Genomic DNA, 25978 nt, shown 5'->3' with positions numbered 1-25978 from the left:
GGATCTTACACCCTCAACTCCACACTTTCCGTTTTTGATATTTCTAGGCCCAGAAATATTTTTTTTGGGGTCTGGTTTTCAATTTTCCCGGATTGCTGACGTCATCAGGATTTTTAATAAAAGTAAAAATACCGAAATTAACCTTCCCTATTTATAGACGTTTTATACCTACCAGAAACTGAAAACCAAATCAGATTCAGCTCTTTCTTCTCTCCGCTCTCGTTCAGAAACAGAATTGGAGATTTTTCTTCAGACGAATTCGTGAATTTTGATAGTTTCATACTGATTTTCGTTAATTTGATAGGAAGAAAACGAGAAGAAGAACAACATAAACGAGAAGAAGAAGAAAACGAATTTTCTCTCAATTCGTTGAGGTGTATTCGTCTGTTTTTCAGATCTGACGAGATAGTGAAGCTGCATTGATGAACAACAAATAGGTTTGTTCGTTTTTAGCTTTTCTGTTGCTTGATTCACTAGTTTTCTCATCGATTTTTTGAATCTCGATCTTCTACTGATTACGATTTTTGTTCTGTTTCGAATTTGTTGAGTCTGAGAAGAAGAAGAAGACAGTTGGGAATACATAAATCAAAATAGGTACGAATTGTGATTTCGATTTAGTTTTCAAATTCAATTGATTTTAATTTTACCGTTTCGATCTATTTTTGTCACTTTTGATACTTACACATGTTTTTGTTGATGCTTACACATGTTTGTTTGATACTGAGAAGAGGAACAAAATAAACATTGTTTCAGAAGAAAGAAAACAACAAATCTAGGTAAGAATTTTATGTTGTTTTTGATTTCAGATCTGTTTTCAATTTTTTTTTTTGAATTATTTTGTTGTTCTTTCATGTGCGATCTGTTAATTTGTTGTTTTACTTTTTGTTGATACTGAGAGAAGTATGAAGAAACAATTTTGTTTCAAAAAAACAACTTCAAATTGATTTGTATACATGCTGTTTTTTTTTGTTACAGTATGTGTAACTTGAGGTTACACATATATATCATGTTGTATTTTAAGCATGCTTAAAGAAGATGCAGATGTTTTTTAGTTGCAGCATGTGTAAATTTATTTTACACATATATATCCTCTTTGTATTTTTAAGCATGTGTGAGGAAGATGCAGATGTTTTTTTAGTTACAACATGTGTAATTTTAGTTTACACATATATATCCTGTTGTATTTTAAGAATGTGTAAGTTGAAGTTACATATATATGTCCTGTAACATGTTTTATTTGTAAACAATTGTATCATCTGTATCTTTTACTTATATTTAGCTTGCCGCATAGAATATACTTCTCACGAGGGGGCAACGCCCCCGAGTGAATTGCGTTCGTTTTCAAATTTTGATATTCTTATTGTGTATTTGATATTTTCAGGTTATCATGGCTGTTGTTAGTTGCGCTGCTGTTAGTTGCATTACTGTTGTTCGCTACTTTTCTGATTTCATTACCCTGCGTGTTAATACTGATATCAAACTTGATGAGTTTAAGGAACAAGTTTGCAAGGAATGGAAGCAGTATACTCCACTTGGTATTACTTTCTTTTTTCGAGAAAGTGGGAAAGATTTTCCGCTTGACTGTGATTTTTCTTTGCAAGCTCTTATATCTATCACAAATAGTAAACAGAAGACCAATGTTGATATTTTCTTGTAAAATGTTCCTCGTGTGGCCTCTTCCTCTAGCTCTAGGACAGATTCTTCTATTTCTAATGGGTCTAGTAGTACGTCTTCGTCCACAAACAATCTTACTGTTGCAATGTATTTGGAAGATAAAAGTAAGCCAGCGAAACCTTTGTTATCGGATGGTTGGCCCAAGGTTCTTGGTGATATTGGCCATGTGTTTGTTGAAGGAGTTAAGCAAGTCAGGGTTGCTTTTACCAAGTATCGTCTTCGCACTGGTTTCCAAATGATTGTAACTCACAATGAGCGTTCTAGGTTCACGGCTAAGTGTGCAGATGAAAAATGCGGCTGGAAATTCCATGCAGCTTCTATCGATGAAAGGAACGAAATGTTTCAGGTAGGTTTTCCGTGTTCTGTCATCTAATGCTTAGCATATGTTATGTTTTGTTACAGTATGTGTAACTTTGGTTTACACATGATGTTTTTGGCACCATATTGTGTTTTGGTTGAATTGTTTATATTTTGTATGAATCTCTTCAGGTCAGGTCTTATAACCCTGAGCACATTTGTGGTGCTGGTGGACGCAACTTGAACCAAACTTACTCCACCAGCTTCTCGTCTAGTTTGATTGAGGAAGAAGTTCGCAAAAATCCTCACAAGAAGCCCAAGCAAATTGCTGCTGATTTCCAGACCAACTATGGGATCAACATGGAGTACTACCAGGCATATAATGCTAGGGAAAAGGTTTATGATACGATTTATGGCGACGATGTCAAGTCCTACTCGCACTTGGTATGGTATATTGATGCTATAAGGGAAACCAACCCTGGTAGTGTGATAAAGTTTGAACGTGAAAATAAACAGTTCCAGCGGATTTTCATCGCATTTGCTGCATGCATCAAAGGGTACCGGTTTTGTCGTCCAATGGTATACTTGGATACTACTTTCCTTACTGGTACATTCAAAGGTTGCTTGATGGCAGCTACTGGGATCAATGGTGGTAAAGGTATGTTTTTTCTATGTGTTTTTTTTTTATGAACAACTTCAGTTGACAAATAACTAACAGTTACACATGTGTAACTCTCAGTTACACATTACTTTACTCAGTGTGTGTAACTAAGAAAACACATCTGTAACCTTAAGTTACATATTTGTTTTAGCATGTGTAACCTTAAGTTACATATTTGTTTTAGCATGTGTGAAACTTATTATTCTTTCGATTCTGCACAATTTTTTTTGTAGGATTTTTCCCCCTTGCTTTTGCACTAGTCGATTCTGAGACGATCGACAACTGGGAGTGGTTTTTAAGGAATTTGAAAGAAGTTGTTGGTGATGGGAGGCCAATCACCTTCCTTTCGGATCGCCATGAAGGACTCTTGCAAGGTGTTCCACTTGTTTATCCAGATGGGTTCCACAGCTTCTGCTACTATCATTTGACGAAGAATATACCCATCACTGCAACAGATCCTAGGTACTCACTTGTGATGGACCATTTCCGAGAGGCGACATACGCACTCTCACCTGAAAACCATGCGAAAGCCATACAGAAGATTAGAGATTTGAACTGCGATTGGGTGGCTGATTACATCGAGACAATCCCACCTGAAGCATATGCGAATGCCTATTTCAAAGGTTGTCGGTATGGACGAACATCTAGTACTCTAGCAGAATCAGTCAATAGCTGGGTTCTGGTTCACAAGAAGATGCCTGCATCTGCTCTTCTTGATCAGGTTAATTGAGTGTGTGTGTCTGTTTTGTTGTTTTGTTGTCTTTTTATTTCATTTTGTCACTTTATGCATTGATGAGTTTTTTTCTCCTTTTCAGATTAGGAGGAAAATAATGTGTTTGATGGCGGAGCGTCGTGAAATTGGTGCTAATATGATGACTCCATTAACCCCTGAGTATGAAGAAAAGCTTGTGGCTCTTCAAGATGAAGGTTTGGCTTGGGAAGTATTGGTTGCTAGTCCTACCGTGTTTGAAGTTATTAGTGAAAGGTCTCACATGGTGGACCTCGAACACGAGACTTGCACCTGTCAAAGGTTTGGTTTCTTATGCTTTTTTCTTCTCTTTGTATGTTCTTTTTTTTAAGAATGTGTATATCCACTTTACATTAGATATATGCATGTGTTAATAATAGTTACAAATTTATTTTGCAAGTGTAACTTAAAGATACACATCCTGTACATGCACCTGTAGCTAGCTAATTTTGAGTGTTTTATGATTTGTATGTGCAACTAACTGATTTTTGATTTGTTTTTTGTTTTCTTCCAGGTGGCGCGTATATGGTTTTCCTTGTGCTCATGCTCTTGCAGCCATACGCAAGATTAAACGTGAGGCTATTGATTTCATTTCACCGTATTTTACAAGCGACTATTTTAGGAAGACTTATATGCATGCCATCCAGCCGATTCCCAACTACAACAGGCCTGTTGAATATCATCCAGACGACACCGTCAACCCACCTACCGTGAAGAAGCAACCAGGTAGACCACCAGGGAAAAGGATTATAAGTAAACACGAGAAGAAGGTGAAGAGGAAAGTTCATTGCAGCAACTGCAAGGAAACAGGTCACAACAAGGCAGGTTGCAGGAATCCTCGGAAGTTCACACCCCACTAGCTTGAGCCTAACAAAATTCATTTCTGCAACTAATGATTTGATTGTTATTTATCTTTGATTATTTTTTTTTTAGTTTTCTTCATGTTGGTTTTCATGGACCAAACGTTTTTATTTTTCTTCAACGTTGATTATGTGTAAGGATGATTCATTCAGATTTTATATTTTGTCAGTTCACAGTTGAAATGCATTTTATTCTATTTTTGATTTATTGTATACGTCTGATCAGTGGTCAAATGCTTTCTGTAACTTTTGTTTACACTCAAATATATGGATGTGTAACCGGAAGTTACACTGCTGTGAATGCATGTGTAACATTAGCTTACACATGATAAATGCTTGTGTAACTTCAGTTTACACTCAAATATATGGATGTGTAACATTAGCTTACACATGATAAATGTATATGTAAACTCAGGTTACACTTTCTGCATCAAATTAAGATGTGTAGTTACTTAACCTGTTGCATACTTTCTGAAACCTGTACACACAGCAGTAGTAGTTCTAACAAGATAAAAGTTTTTAATTCAAAGAATTTCAACCCAAAAATATTTTGCAAAACTAAGAACTGCTAAAATCTACTAACTGACGAAATTTAAAAGTTTCTAACAACATATTTTCCAAGTCTAACATCTGTTTGTGGCTAACAACATATTTGCGAGTATAGAATTTTTTCTAATCCTAATGACTGCTTTACACATCTCTAGATGGATCCGAAAGAATCTTGTATAGCATGCTTCCTCTCATGCGGTTCAGCTTGTCAGTCCACCATAGCATCATAGTTGAGGTTAATTTTTTGTCAAGTGGTTTATTCTTCATCCTGATCTTCATGTAATTGCATACACATGGAAGACAGTCAGGAATTGTACCTTGTGGGGGCGCATTGAGATTCTTGGCATTTTCATTCATCCCAAGAGCAAAAGGACAGCGGAGTCTCAGTTCTGTAGTAATTGCAAATGCATATTTCTTGGCTTGAAGAAGGTGTTCACCCTTGAGTTCCTTAACGTTTGACGAGTTCATGTAGGACCAAGGATTAGAGCTCCTCAAGTCATACTCCAGCAGTTTGTAGTGTGTTTGTTGTTGCACATTGGGGCGAAAAGTCTGACTGCATCGTTCTTGTACTTGACATACTCCTTCGCAAGCTTCGGAATCCAAAATTTCTTGAATTCTTCGTAATCCTTCAAGTAAGAGATCTGCAAAAACCATTTGGAATGTCAAACTCACATTTTTAATCAAAAGTTACAAATGAACAAGTGATTATGTAAACAGAAGTTACACATAGGGCCTTGGGTTTTACACTTCTTTGTAATGCAGAGACATTATAAATGCAATAAGATTTTAAATATATCGAAGTACTTACGTATGCTTTTGGCGACAGGAATATCGCCTTGTCATACTTGCTGTTAGAGTTCATCTTCGTCCTCAATCTGCTAATGTAGAAGTCGATGAATTCTGACTCCAAGAAGGATTCTTTCTTTGTAAGCTGTATCATTAGTTCTCCAGATATATCAAACAGCTTGCTACCATCTTCTTTGCGTTCCATCCAAGTAATGTCTCTGCATTACAAAGAAGTAAACTATTATCAATCAAGATAACAGAATCAAGTAGTAAAATACAACAATCAATAACAGAATCAAGCCTACTTGGAGTCAAGCTACTTACGTTTTCGTATGAGTATTGAAATATTCAAGCACTTTATTCTTTTTCTCGCCTTCCAGCCTTTCGATAACTTCTGAACCTTTCACATCGTTTCTCATTGTTCCATCATCTTCTTCAGCAACCTCAGCCATTCTATCTTCTTCTACTTCTGGAACTGCGGCCATTTCTTCTTCATTAGCTGTCTTCTTAATCCTCTTTGAATTTCTTTGATATTGTTTCAGATCTTGTGTTGGGATTTTTCTATTCCTCAGCACACGTTGTTGTATGAATGATGGTTGCCTTTCTCTTATTGCATTTGCAGCTTCCTTCAGTAACTCTCCTGCAGGTTTTGGAGTTTTTTCTAATCCAAGGCTAAAAACGTTTTCCTGCGTTGTAGCTGCGCAAACAAATATAGGCAGAATCTCAGTAAAATTAGCACATGTATGTAACTTAAAGTTACACAAGCCAAAATAATAATGTACTGTATGTAACCTCAAGCTACACATGCCTTTTACAATGTGTAACTTGAAGTTACACTTCCATTACAAACAAAACACACTGTATGTAACCTCAAGCTACACATGCCTTTTACAATGTGTAACTTGAAGTTACACTTCCATTACAAACAAAACATAGAACGGAAGAGTGGTTACCAGTTGAGGTAGGTTCTGCATTCTCCGTCACTGCGGGTCCATGTTCAGTTTTGTTAATGTTGCTGACGATCTCATCTATCATTTCACTCACTTCAACATTCGTCATATCATCGGGGTTAGCTCCTAGTTGCACCAACCTGTAGGTCTGAGCATTGTCAGGCTGTGTTTGCGGTGTTGTAGCAGTTATCACCATGGAGTCCTCAAACTGTGTTGAAGCAGAACTGTCATCAAAAGTTCCAGGAGTTGGCTGAGTTGGAGCAGTCATAACCAAACCGTCACCAACAGTTGCAGGTGTATCCTCATTGACTTTTGCAGTAACATCATCACCTACGGCTTTTGCAGCTACATCATCACCTGCCCCATCCACAACTCCACCATCTGCAGCTTTCTTCTGTGCCTCATCCGTAACAGGTGTCTCTTCAACATCTTTCTTCTGCTCCTCATCAACATTATTTGTAGGAGTGGGCTTTTGCTTTGCGACAGGCCTTTTCTTTGGTGGAGTCTTGCAAGTTGTCACACTCTTCATACTCGAACTATATGTCCTGAGTGGTCTTTTGTGCCCCTCTGCAGCAGTTTGAGCTTGCAGAATTGTTGGCGTATTTCCAGCTGCAAGGCTCATACATGGAACTGCACAAGTATTGAAACGAGAATTAGGATGATGATGATGATGTTAAATTTTTTTAATAAAATTTCAAGAAGAATATATCATGTGTAATCGACTGGCTTGGATAACTAATATGTGTAACTTCATGTTACACATGAATATGGCATGGATACCTAGTGTAACATGGAGTTACACATGCATCTAACTAGTGTAACCAGAAGTTACACATGCATGTGGCATGTGTAACTAGGGATTACACATCCATATGATCAGTTTACTCAACATTTATTAAGTCTAATCAAGTTAAACAAGCAAGTTAAAAATGAACAAGTAAAATATGAAATTAAAAAGGTTCAAAGACCTTAGTGTCAACTAATTGGGTACCTCTATCAAGTTAAAGAAGCATATTAAAAATGAACAACTACTTACATTCTTCATGGAAGGAAGTTTCCGCGTCATCTTTCTCTTTCTCTTGCTCAGTACTTCCATCTCCTTGTTGCTCTGTCTCAACTAATTGTAACTCTTCTTCTTCATGCTCAGTAGCTCCATGCTCAGTACCTCCATGTACATCATCTTCATGTTGCATAAACTCTTCCTGGGTCACTTTGTAAGGATCAATACCCATTGCTTGCATAATTTGGCAACTAAATTTGTGAACCTTGAATTCCGCTGTTCCTGAAAGGTCCCCTTCTGATATCCCTTCTCTTGCAATTGCATACACTGCTTTAAGCATTGCTTGCTTTTCTTGCAGTTGCTCTTTCAGATGGCTATTCTCAATAGTTTGCGCTTTCAGCCAACTTTGCAGGTCGTCCTTGCTGGGTACCACGGTTGATATACCCAGCTGCTTCTCAAGCTGTGAAAACTCAGCCACAAAGCTAGGAGTTGGCTGCAATTAACAGATGGAGAGGTTAAAAGAGATTGCAAAAAACAGTTGAACATTCTAAATATACATTTTTCGGTTGTATGTGTAACTTAAAGTTACATAAGCACATTTTATATGTGTAACCTATAGTTACATAAGCACATTAGATATATCTAATGTAAAGTGGATATGTGTAACTAAAGGTTACACATATATCTAATGTAAAGTGGATATACATATAAAATGTGTAACCTATAGTTACATAAGCACAGGATATATATACAAACAGGATATATATGTTACATAACCTATAGTTGCATTCACTTGTGTTATCTTTTGCATGTGTAACTATAAATTACACAAGCACATTTAAATGTGTAACTTATAGCTACACATGACAATTTTGATTACATCAAAGTTTTATCTAAATTACATTACCATAAATTTACAAAACCTAAACCAACTGACATATAACACTTACCGAAAACTGTGTCATGTCTGTTTTCCAAATGTAATCAGAAATCTGGTATATATCCCATCTCCCAACCCTCGGGATATCTTCCTCGTGGTTCTCAACTTTCGGGATTAATCCTGCTGGCGTGTGTTCAGCAAACAATAACTGCAACATATAAATTTTAATTAGTCGATTGAACAAAAATATCCATCACGTAACACTAAAACTGCTGGAATAGAAATTACACACAAGCTTTTTACCAGTAGGTATTGCACACAAGCCTTCACATTTGACAAACAACTAAGATTAGTATGAATCTCTTCAAACAAGTGCTCGTGTATTAAATCAGGCCACGACACCTTGAGCACCGTATCATAAGTTTCAACGATACTAAGATATTTCGCGTTCACTCCATTGGCATTTTTGTCGCCAAAAAACAATACACAGCAAAGATAAAGACCTATCAGGCAAACTAGATCCTTTTCATCAACTTTCTTTCTTTTCCCACTTTTTCTCCTTTTTGCCATAAGTTGTTTTATCTTCTCTAAAATGTTTGTCTTAGTCACCGTCGTCTGATGCTTTGTAGATTTGATATCGGTGAAGTATTTGCTGTATAAAACATTGTCAGTCAAATCACTAGGACAATAGTACTTTAACAGCTTCTGACCCTTTCTGCTTCCAATCCTCTGCATGCAAAATATACCAGCCAGCTTTGCCGGTGTAGACTCTATAATCTTATCATCAGCAAACTTGAATGAACATGGTGTCTCACAATCCATGTCAAAGCAGTTCAAGAGCTTCAAGACGCCGTGTTTGTTGGTAGTTATCTGTCTTGTTGTAGTTGGTACAGTTGTATCATAGTCATCGTAATACATCATTACGAGTTCTCCGTAAGCAGCTCTCCTAAGATATCTATGAGCCCTATCAGTCAGTCCTATAGGCTTTATCACCTTTACTAAATCCTTTACTGCATTCAACGACTGCCTTAGGTTTCCTGTACACATCACACACAAAAATAGCATGAGTCAGTATGTTGTGTACTTATCAAATACACTCGTTTTTAACTACAAAATGAAAATCATGTTACAAACTATGTGTATTTGCCAAGTACACAAACTGAATCATTCTATTCTGTGTTGTGTAACCTTAACTTACATGCATATGAAGGTTTAAAGGGGTCATTTTTTTATGTCCAACTATAATTTACAAACACAATACAGTCATAGGTTATATTTTTGCATGTGTAACTTTTAGTTATCTAGGCAATTGCCAAATCAGTTATGTTATTATGCATGTGTAACTTGTAGTTACACAGTCAATTGGCAAGTCAGTGATTAGATTTTCAATGTGTATCTTACAGTTACACAGCCACTTTGCAAGTCATTGGTAACATCTTGAATGTGTAACTCACAGTTAAGATGTGTAACTACAAGTTACACAGCCACTTCTGCAAGGCTCATTTGTATGTGTAACTACAAGTTACACACTCAATATACAAACCACAACATAGTGGTGAGATTTTGAATGTGTAACTTAAAGTTACACAGGCCCTTGTTTGCGTAGTTATACATTCAAAAGCATCACTTACATTAGAAACTTTTAAATTTCTTCAGTTAGTAGATTTTAACTACAAGTTACACACTCAATCCTAGACATTCTACAAGGTGTAACTTTAACTTACACATGCATATTAATGAGTAACTTTAATTTACACAACCAATTTTCTATGTGTAACTACAAGTTACACATCCTAAACACAACCAATTTTTTATGTGCAACTACTAGTTACACATCCCTAGGAAAGTCAGTGGTGACAGGCTCACTTGGTATGTGTAACTATAAGTTACACAATCAATATACAAACCACAACACAGTCAGTGGTTACATTTTGAGTGTGTAACTTATAGTTACACATGTCCTTGTCTGTGTAATTACATATTCACAAGCATTATATGAGAAATAAACATGAGACCATGAAAACAATAGTTTTCACAACTTAGTACCTGTAATTGTATCATCTTTTCTAGGGGGATTCATTTTTCCTTTCACCATTTTTATTCCAAAAGAAATTTGATTCTGAATCTGCAGTTGATGTAGTAATAAAATCAAGTTAGTTGATTGCAATTTAACTTAGAGTTTCTAGGGTTTTCAAACAGTAACATCTCAGAAATGAAATCCACTAAATCAATCAGTTATATCACATCCATGACTTACCTTTGTTTCTATTTAATCAGTTATTTCATGGATTTTATGCACAAACGATTGTTCTCCTTCTCCGATCTGTAAAAGGAATTATCAGTCAGAATGAGTTATGTTTGTTGTAATCTCATTACAAACCCTAGTTCAGAAATTTTCGACCCACGAATCAGTAACAACAGGAATCAAAACTAACAACTTCAAATCAAAACTTACCTAGTGATTAATCGTCGGAGTATTTCATCAACAGGAATCAGTAACAACGGCGATTTAGGTTTTGAATCTGAAACTGAATCTGAAACTGTTTCTTTTGATTTTTTTGGTTTTTGAATCTGAAACTTTTTCGATCTGTTTCTCTGATTTAGGGGTTAGCAAATGATGAATAGTTTTTGATCTCGATCTTTGTTTTGGAACAGATTTCAGGAAGATTTCTTGATTTTTTGGGTTTTTTTCTAGATTTCTTTCTGTTTCAGGTGAGTGAGATTTGTTTTCTCTCTCCTTGGAAATGAAATAATGGCGTCTGAACGAGAGAAAGGTAGGTGACGCCTCTTATATACTTGAGGCTAATTTAGTCTTTTCGCTTTTATTAAATTTATTTTTTAATTCAGGGCCTACTAATAAAACTCTTTTATCTAGGGGCCTCATATTATGGGTTATCCATGGGTTGGGCCTGAGCCTAATTTCCCCAATTTAAAATGGATTTATGTCCCAAATTATACAACCGATATTTAAAAACTTTATACTGTTAGATATTATTTTAATGCACATATGTAACGAATATAAATACGTCTATACTTTTTATATTAACGATAATTAATTAAAAATCAATTACTTAATGATATAGAATATTTAAAAAAAATTGTTCAGAAATATCCATTATTTAATTTATAATGAGACAAAATTTAAAAATAAATGAGTCATCTATTTAGGGACAAAAGAAATAATTGTTAGTTATATCGTGAAATCAAATTGGATTTTTTGAGTCCGGCAGAAGCAAAAGACAAAGATATTGTCAGATTTGGCATGTTGTTAAATGCTTGGTTAGAGGAGATATCAAGATATTCCATTGATGCTTCCTCATGCAATTAGGTAATGCGAAACATAGCTTCCGTGAACATTAGAAAAGACAAGATGAAAAATCAATTTTTGGAAATGAGTCAACTCATTAATCGCCGACACTCAGAGAAAAATATTTTTCGATCCAATAAACACTTGTAGTATGGTAAAAACTGATTCTGCTAAAAATAGTAAATTGGATGTGTTGATGAGAAATGAATCTAAACCCTAAACAAATGTATTGCACAGGAATACCTTTAGATTCGAGAGATCAATCTGTACAATCCTGGCCTAAACCAAGAAATGGCCGTTCCAGTCTTGCTAGAAGGTGTTGAGATCAGGATGATGAACTCTGTAAAGTGTAGTTTTTATGACTTGTATCAGAATGTAGAGAATCTACTTGCAAAGTGTAAGTTGTCGATCCTGGATGGTTTCTGAATACTTGCATTCATAATTACCAATGTTGTTGGTTGAAATAGATTGAAAAATCTATTTATACAAGTCATAGCCGAACACAATGATCTCATTGGAAGTGGGAGTTGTGAAGTAGTGGAGATCATGGGTGAATGGTGAAAAACCGTGTCTTATGGTTATGGGAAGACTGGACGGTTTGTACTCCCACTGCTCCTCTACCTGTCACCTATCCGCTATTCCAGTCACTTTCGCTTAGTGGGCATGTTACACGCAGCACGCCGTAAACCGCCAGAGCAACACCTTGATGGACATCCCCCAGTTGTGATATGTTTGATGTCTCGAGTATTTTGTGGGTAATATGGAGCAAGTTACATGAAGAATGAAACAAGTCCTTTATGGTAGTGGCTAAGTGGGTCTTGCTTGCAAAACCTAATTATTTAGACCAATCACGCACAAGATTGGAAAGTGGTCATAAGTGACAAGTCAAGTTGAATGAATGAGACTTGTCGTGAGCCAGCTCTTAGAGAATAACATATGTACTTTTAGGTTAAATAATTAAATTATTTATAAAATTGGTATTTATAAAATATCGTTTGTAATAGATGCATGTAAAGCATCACTTTTAAGAAAGCAGCTCAAAATAATCGATGCATATGAAGCATCGTTGTATAGAACCTGTTTTAGTCGGTCACGGATTTCACTTTCTTAAAAGGGACGTGACCGGCCATCTGTGGTCAGTTGTCAGGAGCTGTTCGTGGTTAGGGACGAGTGACCGGCCCTAATAGGATATGGATAACCGGTAGTCATCATTTCACCTCATTGGTTAACTCAAATTAAATCTAGGCCGGTCAAATCAACTGCTCAACTTGAGCGGTTGAGATGATTTACGGCAGTTTCTGATTATCGTTGAATTTATTTAAGGTTTTATAAGGAGCATGACCAGCCCACTTTGAGCAGTTGCCAGGATCTAGGAGAGTTTCTGATTGGCTGAGATAAAAGTGGGTCCGTCAGTGAGTATCATGGAACTTATTTGGTCGCGCCGGGAAGTAGCCAAGTTCGTCAAATCGACCGGCCAAGTCGTGTGGTCGTGATCGTTCTGCGACTGACTTGGACAATCTAGATTATTTGTCTTATATAAGAAGCAATGCGACTATCCTAGTTTGGCTAACAATTTGGAGTAGTAGCAGGTAGGCTAGAAGCGATATGATTGGTCAAGTCGAAAGAGGGGATGACGGGTAACAACATGAGGCAGGCCGGTCGGTGATGGAAGGCGCCATCTAGGGAAAACCGACCGGCCAAGTGGCGCGACTGCGCCCCTTTTGCTGCTGCCTTTAATTGCCGCAGTTTCATTTTTCTTATTTTAAAGACTTTTTGTAGGATTATACTCCTACCAGCTCCATGATGGGCTGGTTACTTAGCTTGCCTAGGTTTACTCTCGACCAATAGGGATCAAGATATCACGCATGCTCCATTTTTGGGCAAAAATCTACTTTTGGCAGGTTGACACAAAATCAGGATTATTGAAATTTTGCAAACTGATGCAAAATCAATCAATTTAGATATTTTGTATATTGATAAGTGCATAGTTCATATGATTTTAGTGTCCATTCCATACTTGTTTTAGCTATTATTCATGCATATTTTCGTATTATTACTCTTGTTGTCTCTTATTTGCCTCTATTAGGTGAATCATCCAAAAATGAGCTACACAGTGCTGAAAAGAGCTATGAAGAGAAGTATTCCAAGTATCCAAGTGCCCAAATCCAAGAGAAGTTGAAGAAGTGCGACGAAAAGGAGCAAAACTCTCAAAATCAAGAGAAGGGCCAAAGACCGATCTTAAATCATTCAAATTAAGCATTTATCATCACCATCTTTAAGATAATTTAAATATAAAAAGAATACAAAAATAATGAGGTCACTCCGAGTTCGGATGAAGAAGTTGTGGCCAAAATAAGTTTTTGTTGAATACCGGAGACAGTAAAGTTCGCGGACTGGTTTCATACTTTAATTCCGAAAATTTCTGCTGGAATTTGAATTTCGCGGAATGGGTTCGCGAACTTAGCAAGTGGAATACGTGTATTACCTTGGAAAGCCTAAGGGCACGTTTGGATTCGTTATTTCGGGTCGGGTTCTTGAACCAAACTAAATACGTGAAGACCAAGCAATGTAAACCTATAAAAAGATGTTAGATTATGTAAAATGATATCACATCATTAGGTCACGAAATTGTAAGTCTAGGAGAGAAGAAAAATCACACACAGTGAAATCTAGGGTTTCGGAGCGATTCTCAATCGTGACGATATCTCTAACCTTTTCTTATATGTATATCATGGGTGTTTGTACATCTATGAGTAGCTAAACACCTATTGATTGAGGATGAATTCTAAGTTGTAAACAAGATTTGAGTTATTATATTAATCTACTTTAAAGTTCTTCGTATGATTATTGTTTGTTTATACCATTTGAATTTTTATGATTGATTGATAGATTGTTTAGGTGGACAACTAAATTGATTTGTTGATTCAATCTATTGCCAGTATTAAGTTAGGAGATAAGTAATCGTCGAATAAATTGTACACAAATAGAGAACAAAACACCTTGCAGAGGGATTCTGTGGAGCGATTGTGTGTATAAACAACACTAAAAAGTGGACCTTGATCTAAGAGTCTAACTAGTAGGATCAACCTATAAATTCACAAAAGATAAAGCATTCGATTGGATTACACCTTGAGTGATCTACTACTTGGTGGTTCGTTGAACAGAATCTGGTAGGCGAGAGCTTCCATATCCAGTGATATAAGGAATTTAGGGGATAACATTGATCTAGATGTTATTCCACGGTTGGTGATAATCTATGATTAACGACGAGTATGCAAATATAATGACTCATTGACGATTTATTAAGGAAGAAGGATTCCTCGATCATATCTCTCTTTATTGATTACAATACAACTTTATTTGCTTTGATTATATACTTTTTTCGAAATCTAAAACAACCCCCCCCCCCCCCCCCCCTTGTGACACTTTGACAACTAAAACTCACTGCTCTTCGTGGTAACGATCCTTACTTCCATTATATTACCAGTTAATTGTGTGGAAATAAGATTATTAGTTTGTTGCACTCACGACACACATCAAATTTTGGCGCCGTTTCCAGGGAGCAGTTGGTAGCTTTAGTTGTTATTTTTATTAGTTTTGATCTTGTTTTTAGAATTTCTTTTTAGTTTTTAATTTCGTTTTCTAGATTTGTGGTTTCAGGTACTTAATCTCTGGCACCGAAAGACTGGGAATACCAGAGGTGCGGAATCCAAACTCGTAGAGGAACGATACTACAAGCACGTCAGCAAACGCAAGAAGAAACTTCTACATCAACAATGGTGGACGACGACACAAATCTCCACCACCTCCAACTGTGGAGAGGAAGCTGCGAGAGAGTTAACATCTCCATGCTTAGATTCACAACCACTGTGTATTACAATAACTAACCCAGTGGAGCTGAAGTTGAGTCTACTTCATCATCTACCAAGGTTCAAGGGACTTCCAGGCGAAGATCTGAATCGTCATCTTCGACAATTTCAACAGAAGATGACAAGTCTTAGGCAAAGTACCGAAGACAGTTATATAGCTTTGTTGCAAGCTTTTCAATTCGATTTCATATATTCGGCGGAAGAATGGTTGTATTACCTTCCTCTAGGGAGTATTACAACATGGAACGAGATGAAAAAGCTATTTTTAGAGAAGTATTTTCCTGCTTCTAAGGTAACATCCGTTCGTAAAGAGATTAGTGGTATTCTTCAGATTACATGGGAATCTCTTTATGAATACTGGGATAGGTACAAAAAGTTAGTGGCAAGCTGTCCCCATCACAACATATCCCTAACACTCATCATTCAATACTTCTACGAATGGTTACTTCCAGAGCAACGGAACTTGATTGATGCAGCCGCTGGTGATTCACTTACTGACGATCTCGCGGGCAACTAGTTTGATCGAGAGTATGTCTTCGAATGCTCAACAATTTTACACCATAAATAACTCAGATGTCATAAGAGTTAGCAACATGGAGGAAACTTCACAATCAGAGAAACGAATGAAAAACATAGAGAAGGTAGTACAAAGGATGGCAGCAGTGATTATTCCTTCATATGAAGAAGAAGCTGAGGTAAATGTTATATTTCCTAATAAGAGGCCCAGGTATGACCCATATTATAATACTTATAATATTGGTTGGAAATATCATCCTAATTTCAGTTATGCTAACAAGCAAGCTGCAGATCTTAATCCATATGCAAGACAGGGTGGTTTTCAACAATAGTTTCAGCAACCACAACAGCATCAAGCACATAATAAAGATTCATCTGTTGACGATAAGCTCAATAGCATCTTGCAAACTATGCATAGTTTTGCTTCTTCTACACAGGGTCTTAGGGAAACAGTACTGAAAGATCAACAAAAGAACGATGTTGCCTTTAAATATTTGCATACTCAGATTGGGCAATTGGCGACAAATATATGAATCTTATGAAGGCTCATGCGTCTACAACATTCCCATCACAACCTTTTGTGAATCCAAGAGAGCACGTTAATGCAGTCACTCTAAGAAGTGGGAGACAAACTGAAGAGACACATCAACAAAAAGAGGTTAGTGACGACATCGAAAAGGAAGTAGAGGAGGAAATCATCCCAAAGGAAAATCCAACCTCAAACGTCCAACCTAAGGACACGGTTCCCACTTTTACCATACCACCTCCTTTCCCTAGTCGTTTTTCCAAGTCGAAGAAGCAATCTCAAGACAAGGAGATCATGGATATTTTCAGCAAGATACACATCAAAATTCCATTTATTGAGGCCATCAAAACCGTACCTAGTTATGCCAAGTTTTTGAAGGATTTGTGTACAAGGAAAGATAGGTTGATTGCTAATGAGATTACTCAGGTGGGCGAAAGTGCTACAGCTATGTTACTAAAGAAGATGCCTACAAAGTGTGAAGATCCTGGTGGTTTCACAGTTCCCGTCACCATTGGTAAACGATGATTTGAGCGTGCTTTGCTTGATTTGGGAGCATCCATAAGTGTTATGTCAGCCGATGTTTATGATTCTTTAAATATCAGACCTTTAAAAGAGGCAAAGATCACTATTCAATTGACTAACAACTCCAATATATATCCTAAGGCAGTCATGGAGGACGTGTTAGTTCAAGTGAATCAGTTAATCATTCCGGTTGATTTCTACATTGTGGATATGCACAATGGAGATAATTGTTCATCTACTTTGTTACTTCTTGGAAGACCGTTCATGAAAACTGCAAAGACGAAGATTGATGTTGATAGTGGTGCACTATGAAATTTGATAAAGAGATCATACGGTTCAATATTTTTGAAACCATGCGCCATCCTGGTGATGTTCACTCAGCTTTCTCCATTGATGTTATTGGTTCATTAGTGCAACAAATGTTTGATTTGAACAGTGAAGATGCACTTGGAGTTGTGCTACGGAATAACATTGATTTGGACGTTCATGGACATCCGAACATGGACGTTGAGATATCCAAAGAACTGGTGGAGATGTGTGGTGCCTTAACAACACTACAAGAAGTAAAAATGGGTAATATTTCTTATATTTCGTTACCCATAACTAATGAGGTTCCTTTACCTTTTATTGTGCAGGCACCGAAACTTGAATTGAAGCCGCTTCCAGACCACCTAAAGTACGCGTACTTGGATGATAAAGAAGAACTTACGGTGATTATTGCAAATAACCTCACCCCAATACAAGAAGAACGTCTACTTAGGGTTCTGAAAGAGCACAAAACGACTATTGGGTGGACAATTGCTGATATCAAAGGCATTAGTCCATCCATGTGCATGCATAGAATCCTAATGAAAGATGATTTTAAGCATGTACGTGATACTCGGCGTAGGCTTAACCCCTCAATGATGGAGGTCGTAAAGAAAGAGATCCTCAAATTACTAAGTGTGGGGTGATTTACCAATTTCTGACAGTAAATGAGTTGGTCCGGTACAGGTAGTACCTAAGAAAGCAGGTGTCATTGTTGTTAGAAATCAAGATGATGAACTCGTTCCTACAAGAGTTCAAACAGGATGGAGAGTGTGCATAGACTACATAAAGCTTAATGCCGCAACCCGAAAGGATCACTTTCCTTTGCATTTCATTGATATGATGTTAGAGAGGTTAGCGGGGCATTCACATTATTGCTTTTTGGACGGTTATTCGGGGTACAATCAGATTGTTATTGCACCATAGGATCAAGAGAAGACTACCTTCACTTGTCCTTTTGGTACGTTTGCCTATATACGGATGGCGTTTGGTCTTTGCAATGCGCTTGCCACTTTTCAGAGATGTATGGTCAGTATATTTTCTGACTATGTAGAGCGCATAATTGAGGTATTTATGGATGATTTTAGTGTTTATGGTGATTCATTTGATATTTGTTTACAAAATCTTGAACTTGTGCTTCAAAGATGCATAGACACTAACCTTGTTCTTAATTGGGAGAAATGCCATTTTATGGTAAACCATGGTATAATGCTAGGTCACATTGTGTCCTCTCGAAGGCTTGAAGTTGACAAAGCAAAGATAGATTTGATAAGAAACTTACAATATCCCACTCCGGTGAGGGAAATTCGTTCTTTTCTTTGTCATGCAGGTTCTTTGTCATGCAAGTTTATCAAAGATTTCTCCAAAATCTCAATGCCGATGTGCAAATTATTGCAAAAAGAGGTTATTTTTGACTTCAACAAGGAGTGCAAGGATGCCATTGACAAATTGAAAGAATTGTTGACGACTGCACCAATTATCAAGTCACCGGATTGGAGTTTTCCATTTGAATTAATGTGTGATGCAAGTGACTATGCAGTTGGAGCCGTTTTGGGTCAAAGAGTAGACAAGCTGTATCATGTGATTTATTATGCATCCAGGACCCTAAACGATGCACAAATCAACTGTTCTACCACCGAGAAAGAATTTTTGGCTGTAGTGTTTGCATTAGAAAATTTTAGATCCTATTTGGTGGGTTCAAAAGTGGTTGTGTATTCTGATCATGCAGCCCTTAGGTACCTAGTAAATAAGAAAGAAGCTAAGCCAAGACTGATACGGTGGATTACACTATTGCAAGAATTTGATTATGAAATCAAGGATAAAAAAGTGGTGTTGAAAATAATGTTGCTGATCATCTTAGTAGACTTGTTGTTTCCGAAGAAGAACTTCCTTTACAAGATCGTTTTCCAGACGAACAACTTTTCTCAATTGAAGATTCAACACCTTGGTACGCGGATATAATGAACTACTTGGTTACAAGACAAGTACCTAGTACAATGTCTAATTTTCAAAATCTTAAGCTTAAGAAAATAGCCAAGTAGTATGTGTGGGATGAGCCCTACTTGTGGAAATATGGTTCTGATCAAATCATTCGCAGGTGCGTACCTAATTCTGAATTTCAGTCGATTCTTACTTTTTGTCATACTTATGCATGTGGTGGTCACTTTGGTACCGCTTTCAAAGTACTTGAAAGTGGATTTTATTGGCATACCCTATTTGAGGATGCATATATTTTTTGCAAATCTTGTGATAGATGTCAAAGAATGGGCAATCTAGGTGCTCGAAATCAAATTACACTCACACAAATTCTTGTTGTTGAAGTATTTGATGTGTGGGGAATTGATTTTATGGGTCCTTTTGTCAATTCTAATGGAAAATTTTATATACTTCTTGTTGTGGATTATGTTTCTAAATGGGTGGAAGCTAAAGCCACCCCTACTAATTATTCTCAAGTTGTTTGTGAGTTTGTGAAGGAATATATATTTTCTAGACATGGTACACCAAGAGTGGTTATCAGTGACGGAGGCTCACATTTTCAGAAATCCTTCCATGCTCTACTCAAGAAGTACAACATAACACACAAGGTTGGTACACCGTATCACCCAAAAACTAGTGGGCAAACCGAGATATAGAAATGTGAGATTAAATCCATTCTTGAGAAAACCGTAAACACTACACGGAAAGATTGGAGTTATAGGCTTAACGATGCACTTTGGGCGTATATAACGGCGTATAAAACACCGATTGGTATCTCCATATCGGTTGGTTTATTAAAAAGCTTGTCATCTTCCGGTTGAACTTGAACACAAGGAATATTAGGCGATAAAGATGTGCAACATGTATTATGACAATACGGGGAAACAAAGGAAGTTATAACTTAACGAGCTAGAGGAGATACGTAATGATGCTTACGAGAGTTCTCGTATTTACAAGGAAAAGAAGAAACTTTTCCATGACAAGATGATTTTTCTCGAAAGAATTTTGTTGTGGGGCAAAACTTCTTTTATTTTATTCTCGTCTTAAACTATTTTCTGGTAAGATAAGGTCCAGATGGATTGGACCGTATGTTGTTACTAATGTTTATTCTCATGGCGCAGTTGAAATTTCTAGTCTTAGAGATGAAACAAATTTAAAGGTGAACGGACATAAATTGAAGCCATATTATGAAAGCATTGCTTATGTGGATATGGATGTGCAAGAATTTCATGATTATCTCCCTCTGGAGGAGTAATTGATGGAATGCCAAGTCGGGCTGAGGACATTAAACTAAGCGCTAAATGGGAGGAAACCCATAGGTTTTGCATTTCTATCCCTTTTATTTTTAATTTTCTTAGTTTTTCATTTCATATCTTGCATTCCCATCTTTAATTTTACGAAGTCCTATATTTATAATGAAAGTTTTGACGAATTCTCGTCAGAAAATTCTGACTGCGCACTTGTCACGAAAATAACTCTCGATACTTCATACGGAGTCCGATTTGAGTGGTTGAACCCAACTTTTAAAGAGTACAGACTCACCTTTCTTTTAAAAAAATAAAATTTGAATTCAGAGTCTGTTAAGTTGGAGCGATAGGCCTGGACATTTGAGCTTCTGTGTTTTTACAGAATTTTTTCAGATTGCATGTCAGTCAGTACGGAGGCCATAAAAGTCAGACCATTTATCGAAAAACTTTTCCCTTTTGACACCTTATAGAAAAGACGTAGGATAACAACTTTTGTTGAGGATGTTTTTCCTAGTTCCCTACCCATTGGTAAAGGGTTTGAGTTTTTCATGGCTGTTATGTCAGAATTCAGAATTTTCGGTTTTGAACATTGAGGACAATGTTGAGTTTAAGTGTGGGGGAGAATTTAGTATCATAATTTATGCATATACACATAAAATAATAATACTCTTTGATTTCTTGCATTCTTGAGACTTCATCTTTTGGAGTTAAATATTGAGCTATTTAGGATGATACTCTAAACCTTTTAAGGTTGAAACAGTTCTTGCAGTTGTAGATTAAGTTCCATTTATTTCGATCCTTAAATATATACGTTCATAATTGAATGCGAAACTAAGCTATGTTAGTCGTTTGAAAGATCCATCCTCGCAATTAATCATTACTTAATCACGTTCTTTTTATTTTGCAGTTTTGTGTTTCTCTAAAGTGATTTGGTGGGATCCTGATACTGCCGCGGATGTTGTATCAAGGTAATCATTGGTTGAGTATTTTAAAGCCCCATAAGGTAATCGTTGGTTGAGTATCCAAGTCCAAGAGAAGTTGAAGAATTGTGACGAAAAGGAGCAAAACGCTCAAAATCAAGAGAAGAGCCAAAGAACGATCTTAAATCATTTAAATTAAGGATTTGTCATCACCATATTGAATATAATTGAAATATAAAAAGAATGCAAAAAGAATGAGGTCATTCCGAGTTTAAATGAAGAAGTTGTGGCCAAAACAAGTTTTTATTGAATACCGAAGACAATAAAGTTCGCGTATGAGTTTCATACTTTACTTCCGAAAAGTTCTGCTGGAATTTGAAGTTCGCAGAATGGGCGAACTGAGCAAGTGGAAAACGTGTATTAATACCTTGGAAAGCCTAAGGGCACGTTTGGATTCGTTATTTCATTATTTCGGGTTGAGTTCTTGAACCAAACTAAATACGTGAAGACCAAGCAATGTAAACCTATAAAAAAGGTATTAGGTTATGTAAAATGATATCACATCATTATGTCACGAAATTGTAAGTCTTGGAGAGGAGAAAAATCACACAAAGTGAAAGCTAGGGTTTCTGAGCGATTCTCAATCGTAACGATATCTCTAACCTTTTTTTATATGTATATCATGGGTTTTTCTACATCCATGAGTAGTTAAACACCTATTCATTAAGGATGAATTCTAAGTTGTAAACAAGATTTGAGTTATTATGTTAATCTACTTTGAAGTTCTTCATATGATTATCGTTTGTTTATACTATTTGAATATTTATGATTGATTGATAGATTGTTTAGGTTGCCAACTAAATTGATTTGTTGATTAAATCTATTGCTAGTATTAAGATAGGAGATAAGTAAACGTCGAATAACTTGTATGCAAGTAGAGAACACAAAACCTTGCAGAGGGATTATGTGGAGCGATTGTGTGTATAAACAACAGTAAAAAGTGGACCTTGATCTAAGAGTCTGATAGGTGTCTAAAACACCTTGATATTTATCTATTGTTTATGCTTTCTTTGCTAAGTTTTCTTGTAAATTATGTATCTTATGTTTGCTTTTTAGTGTTTAGGTACTTTGGAGTCATTTGGAACAAAAGAAGAAGACACGTCACTTAAAAGGCAAAAAGATGCAAATGCTGTTGGAGGCGAAATTATTTCTCATTATTTTCTTTTATTTCTTCATATCTCTCTGAAAAGCTTGTCAGCTTTAATGATGCAATTATTGTCTGAAAAGCATGGAAGCTTTAGTGATGAAGAGTTTTAATTGAAGAGAATAAGTGAATCTGAGAAATTAGAGACGGATGCTATTGATGGAAGGATTCGAAGAGGAGTGAAAGCGTCAACTCTCATGTGCAACTGCTATTGGGAGCGGAGTCGAGCCGGTCCAAGCCAACTATTGCAGCTTAGTCTAGAGAAGCAAGTAAAATACATCCTTGGTTGGCCCTTATCTGCTCTACCAGGGTGGCTATAGCCATCTACAATTCCTACGCAAGACCTAGAATTCAGCAGATCATCATTTGTTGCTCTTATCGTCTGAAATGTGCAAGAGTTACAGCGGCACCATAACTGAAAAGAAAGAAAGAGAAATCGAGAATTCATGAGATAATCGACTGAGAGATTGAGAAGATGAAGCCGCAACTGATGCCTGAAAGAAGAACATCTTGAGATGGATGTTTATTTGACATCTAAGGTTTTGAATCTGAGAAGGAGATCGAGATGGGTTAAGTTGGTTAATTTGAGAAGAAATGTAGAGAGGAATTGAAGCTAAGAACAACACAGAAGATGGGTTAAGTTCAGATTTGAGTTTGGATTGATTTGTGGTGGTGTCCGCTGATGAAGAAGACACAGATTAATTGTTGGTTTGAACTTGGTGATTTTAGGGATTTAAGACTCATTCTCGAAGGCAAAAAAGGGGATATGATATTACAGAAAGAGGAAATTTCTCTATGGGTTCAAAGTGAAGCTGGATGGGTTAATTTGGTAGAGAACAAGGGTTTTCGGATTATTTGTTCTACTGGTGGAATTATAAGATGAACCTGTTGTTGAATCAAAGATGGTGATGGCTGTGAAATGATTGGTTTGAAGTTCTCAGATCGGGAATGAGATGCTGTTGCTATTGCCGAGAGCAAAAGGAGGGTTTGGTTTGAATATTGGCCAATGAATGGAGGAATTGGTTGTTGCTGTTGTTGGTAAGCTGAATGGGTCTTGCAGTTAAAAGAGTAAGGAAGTTGAAATGTGCTGCATGGTGTTGTTCCCGAGATCAAGCTAAAGCAGATGAGAGAATTATGAGCACAATATTTAACATTCCGTGGGTGTCTATGTTCATGGGTCTTTGATAAAAAGGAGAACCAGCGTTTGAGATGGAAGCTGCAGGAGATAATGTATATGATGGAACTGGTGATGGTATGTAGCTGAGAAGAGCATGAAGTTGAAGGTGCAGGCAGTAGCTGTTGAGCTGAAATGGGATTTCAGATGGATGCAGTTACAGGTGGTTGTGGTCAAGAGAGTAAGAAGATGCAGAGAGTTGGTTCTGCTAGTTTCCACGAGGTTGCAGGAGGGTAGATAACGAGCTTGTAACTTGCAGGCGTTGAGTTTGTTGGCCTCTGCAACAACCTGAGGTTGCAGCTCAGATGAAGTTAGTGGTGATCTGGTGGATTATGTGTTGCTGGTGAGATTGTTGGAGCTTGAGTTACACGATGTCTGTGAAAGTGGTGGTTAAACTAGAATTGCAGGTGAATGAGCAAGTCAGACAGAAGATGAAATGGGTTGTGGTGATGCAGTTGAGCAGGCAGAAGATAGTGGAGTTGCAGTTGCTACAGAAGTTACAGAAAGAATGGAGTTGAATCAGTTGTAGGCAATGGAGTTGGTGAATGGCATATGGCATTGCAGGGAAGAGGTAATTGTGTTATTGTGCTCAAGGGTTTGAGCTGGAGATGATGTTACAACTGAACTGAAGTGAAGAATGCCGAGTCTGTGTGCATGGTTCTGATGCTGCCAATGGGTATTGCTGTGATGTTGTGAGAGTTAGAATGGAATGAATATGCTCGTCTGCTAAGGGTTATGAAGCTACAGAAGTTGGGAAAGTGAATGTTGTGAAGCGCCATCTTGGCGCGACACAAGTTATGGCCAATGCAGCACAGAGCTGTCCTGTGCAAAACTATGGCTTGGAACCGAGTCAGCTAGGTTAGCCTCTCTCTGAGACCTGATGATCTGACTCCCTTGACCGTTAATCATCCGTTTACTTTGACGGTTGACTGTTATATTTGACCGGTGACCGGGTGGAATTTGCGGTCACCTGAGCTACTTTCGATTACTTTGCCGATCAATTCCGTCCGATGATACCAGTTTTCCGGCGATTACTTTTTGGCAAGAATTTTACATGGATTTTTCTCACATTTGGGCTTGGTGGACTTCTATCTATTGGACCTTTGAAGACTTGACCTAGTTTTGAAAAGCAAAGGATTATAAAAGAAAACTTCTACAACTTTTGGGAGTATCAGGTATTCTACTTGGAGCTTTGGAGGAGAACGGTTGTTCTACTAGGGTTTGCTTATGTTCATCTTCTTTTATTCAATTAATATATTTGTGATGAACTCCATAGCTATGAGTAGCTAATTTAATATTATTGGTTAAAGATGTAGTCCTATTTCTACAACTTGTGCTTGTGTTATGTATTAGTTTTCTCTCTTGATTATCGTTCATATCTCTACTGTTTTTATGATCACATGATTGATGTATTGTGATAGGACTTAGATTTTTGGTTAGTTAAGTGGCCAATTAATTGAACTTGCATCCTTGTCCATAGCTATTTTAGGGTTTTCATCGAGCGATAAACCCAAATATAAGTAGCATGATATGATTACGGTTTGTAGTGATACATTCTTGTAATCATATGTAGAGTTTGACCATTGTCCGAATTTTCATGCGCAATGTATGACAATTGCATTGTTTAGCCTATTTCCAAAATTTAATGCTCCTAGCAATTGAACTTAATTAGCGCAAGGCGTTAGGTTATTCTTTAGGTAGAATTCACATACACAGCTCTACTGTGTGTGTTGATGAACTTAGGAAATTAATAGATTATCTTGCTCTCTTGATACTCTAGGCTTTTGATGATAAAGAGATTAAATTGTAATTCTAATCATATATGCAAGCACTTGTTTAAGATTGAAGATGAACTCTTTGACCAATATTCTCAACTCATTGATTACATTCTACTATTTACTTCGCTTTTGATTTACTTTTATTGCTTACATAAATCAGAAATCACCCCAATTCGGTTACTTAAGGATCTGAAAAATTAATAACTACAATTGCCTCTTTGTGGAAA

General features: G+C 36.9%; 1 protein-coding gene and 1 long non-coding RNA gene across 2 annotated transcripts; both read right to left on the bottom strand.

Moving 5' to 3' along the window:
* Positions 1-5757: 5757 nt before the first annotated feature.
* LOC113353159 lies at positions 5758-9264 on the bottom strand. The gene is made up of 6 exons (XM_026596872.1): positions 8709-9264; positions 8476-8613; positions 7562-8018; positions 6529-7155; positions 6151-6272; positions 5758-5793 (listed from the first exon to the last, which is right to left on the bottom strand). Exons 1-6 carry the CDS (start codon positions 9225-9227, stop codon positions 5758-5760), a joined length of 1899 nt encoding a protein of 632 aa, XP_026452657.1. The 5' UTR covers positions 9228-9264.
* Positions 9265-9413: 149 nt separating this feature from the next.
* Positions 9414-10894, bottom strand: LOC113326278. Its single transcript, XR_003348357.1, has 4 exons — positions 10861-10894; positions 10663-10728; positions 10452-10530; positions 9414-9442 (listed from the first exon to the last, which is right to left on the bottom strand). It is a non-coding gene; the product is annotated as an uncharacterized LOC113326278 (long non-coding RNA).
* Positions 10895-25978: the final 15084 nt, after the last annotated feature.

This window comes from Papaver somniferum, chromosome 1, assembly GCF_003573695.1.
Source record: "Papaver somniferum cultivar HN1 chromosome 1, ASM357369v1, whole genome shotgun sequence".
Lineage (NCBI taxonomy): Eukaryota > Viridiplantae > Streptophyta > Magnoliopsida > Ranunculales > Papaveraceae > Papaver > Papaver somniferum.
The sequence above is the reverse complement of the archived record's forward strand: the minus strand, read 5'-3'. Positions and strand labels throughout refer to the sequence as shown.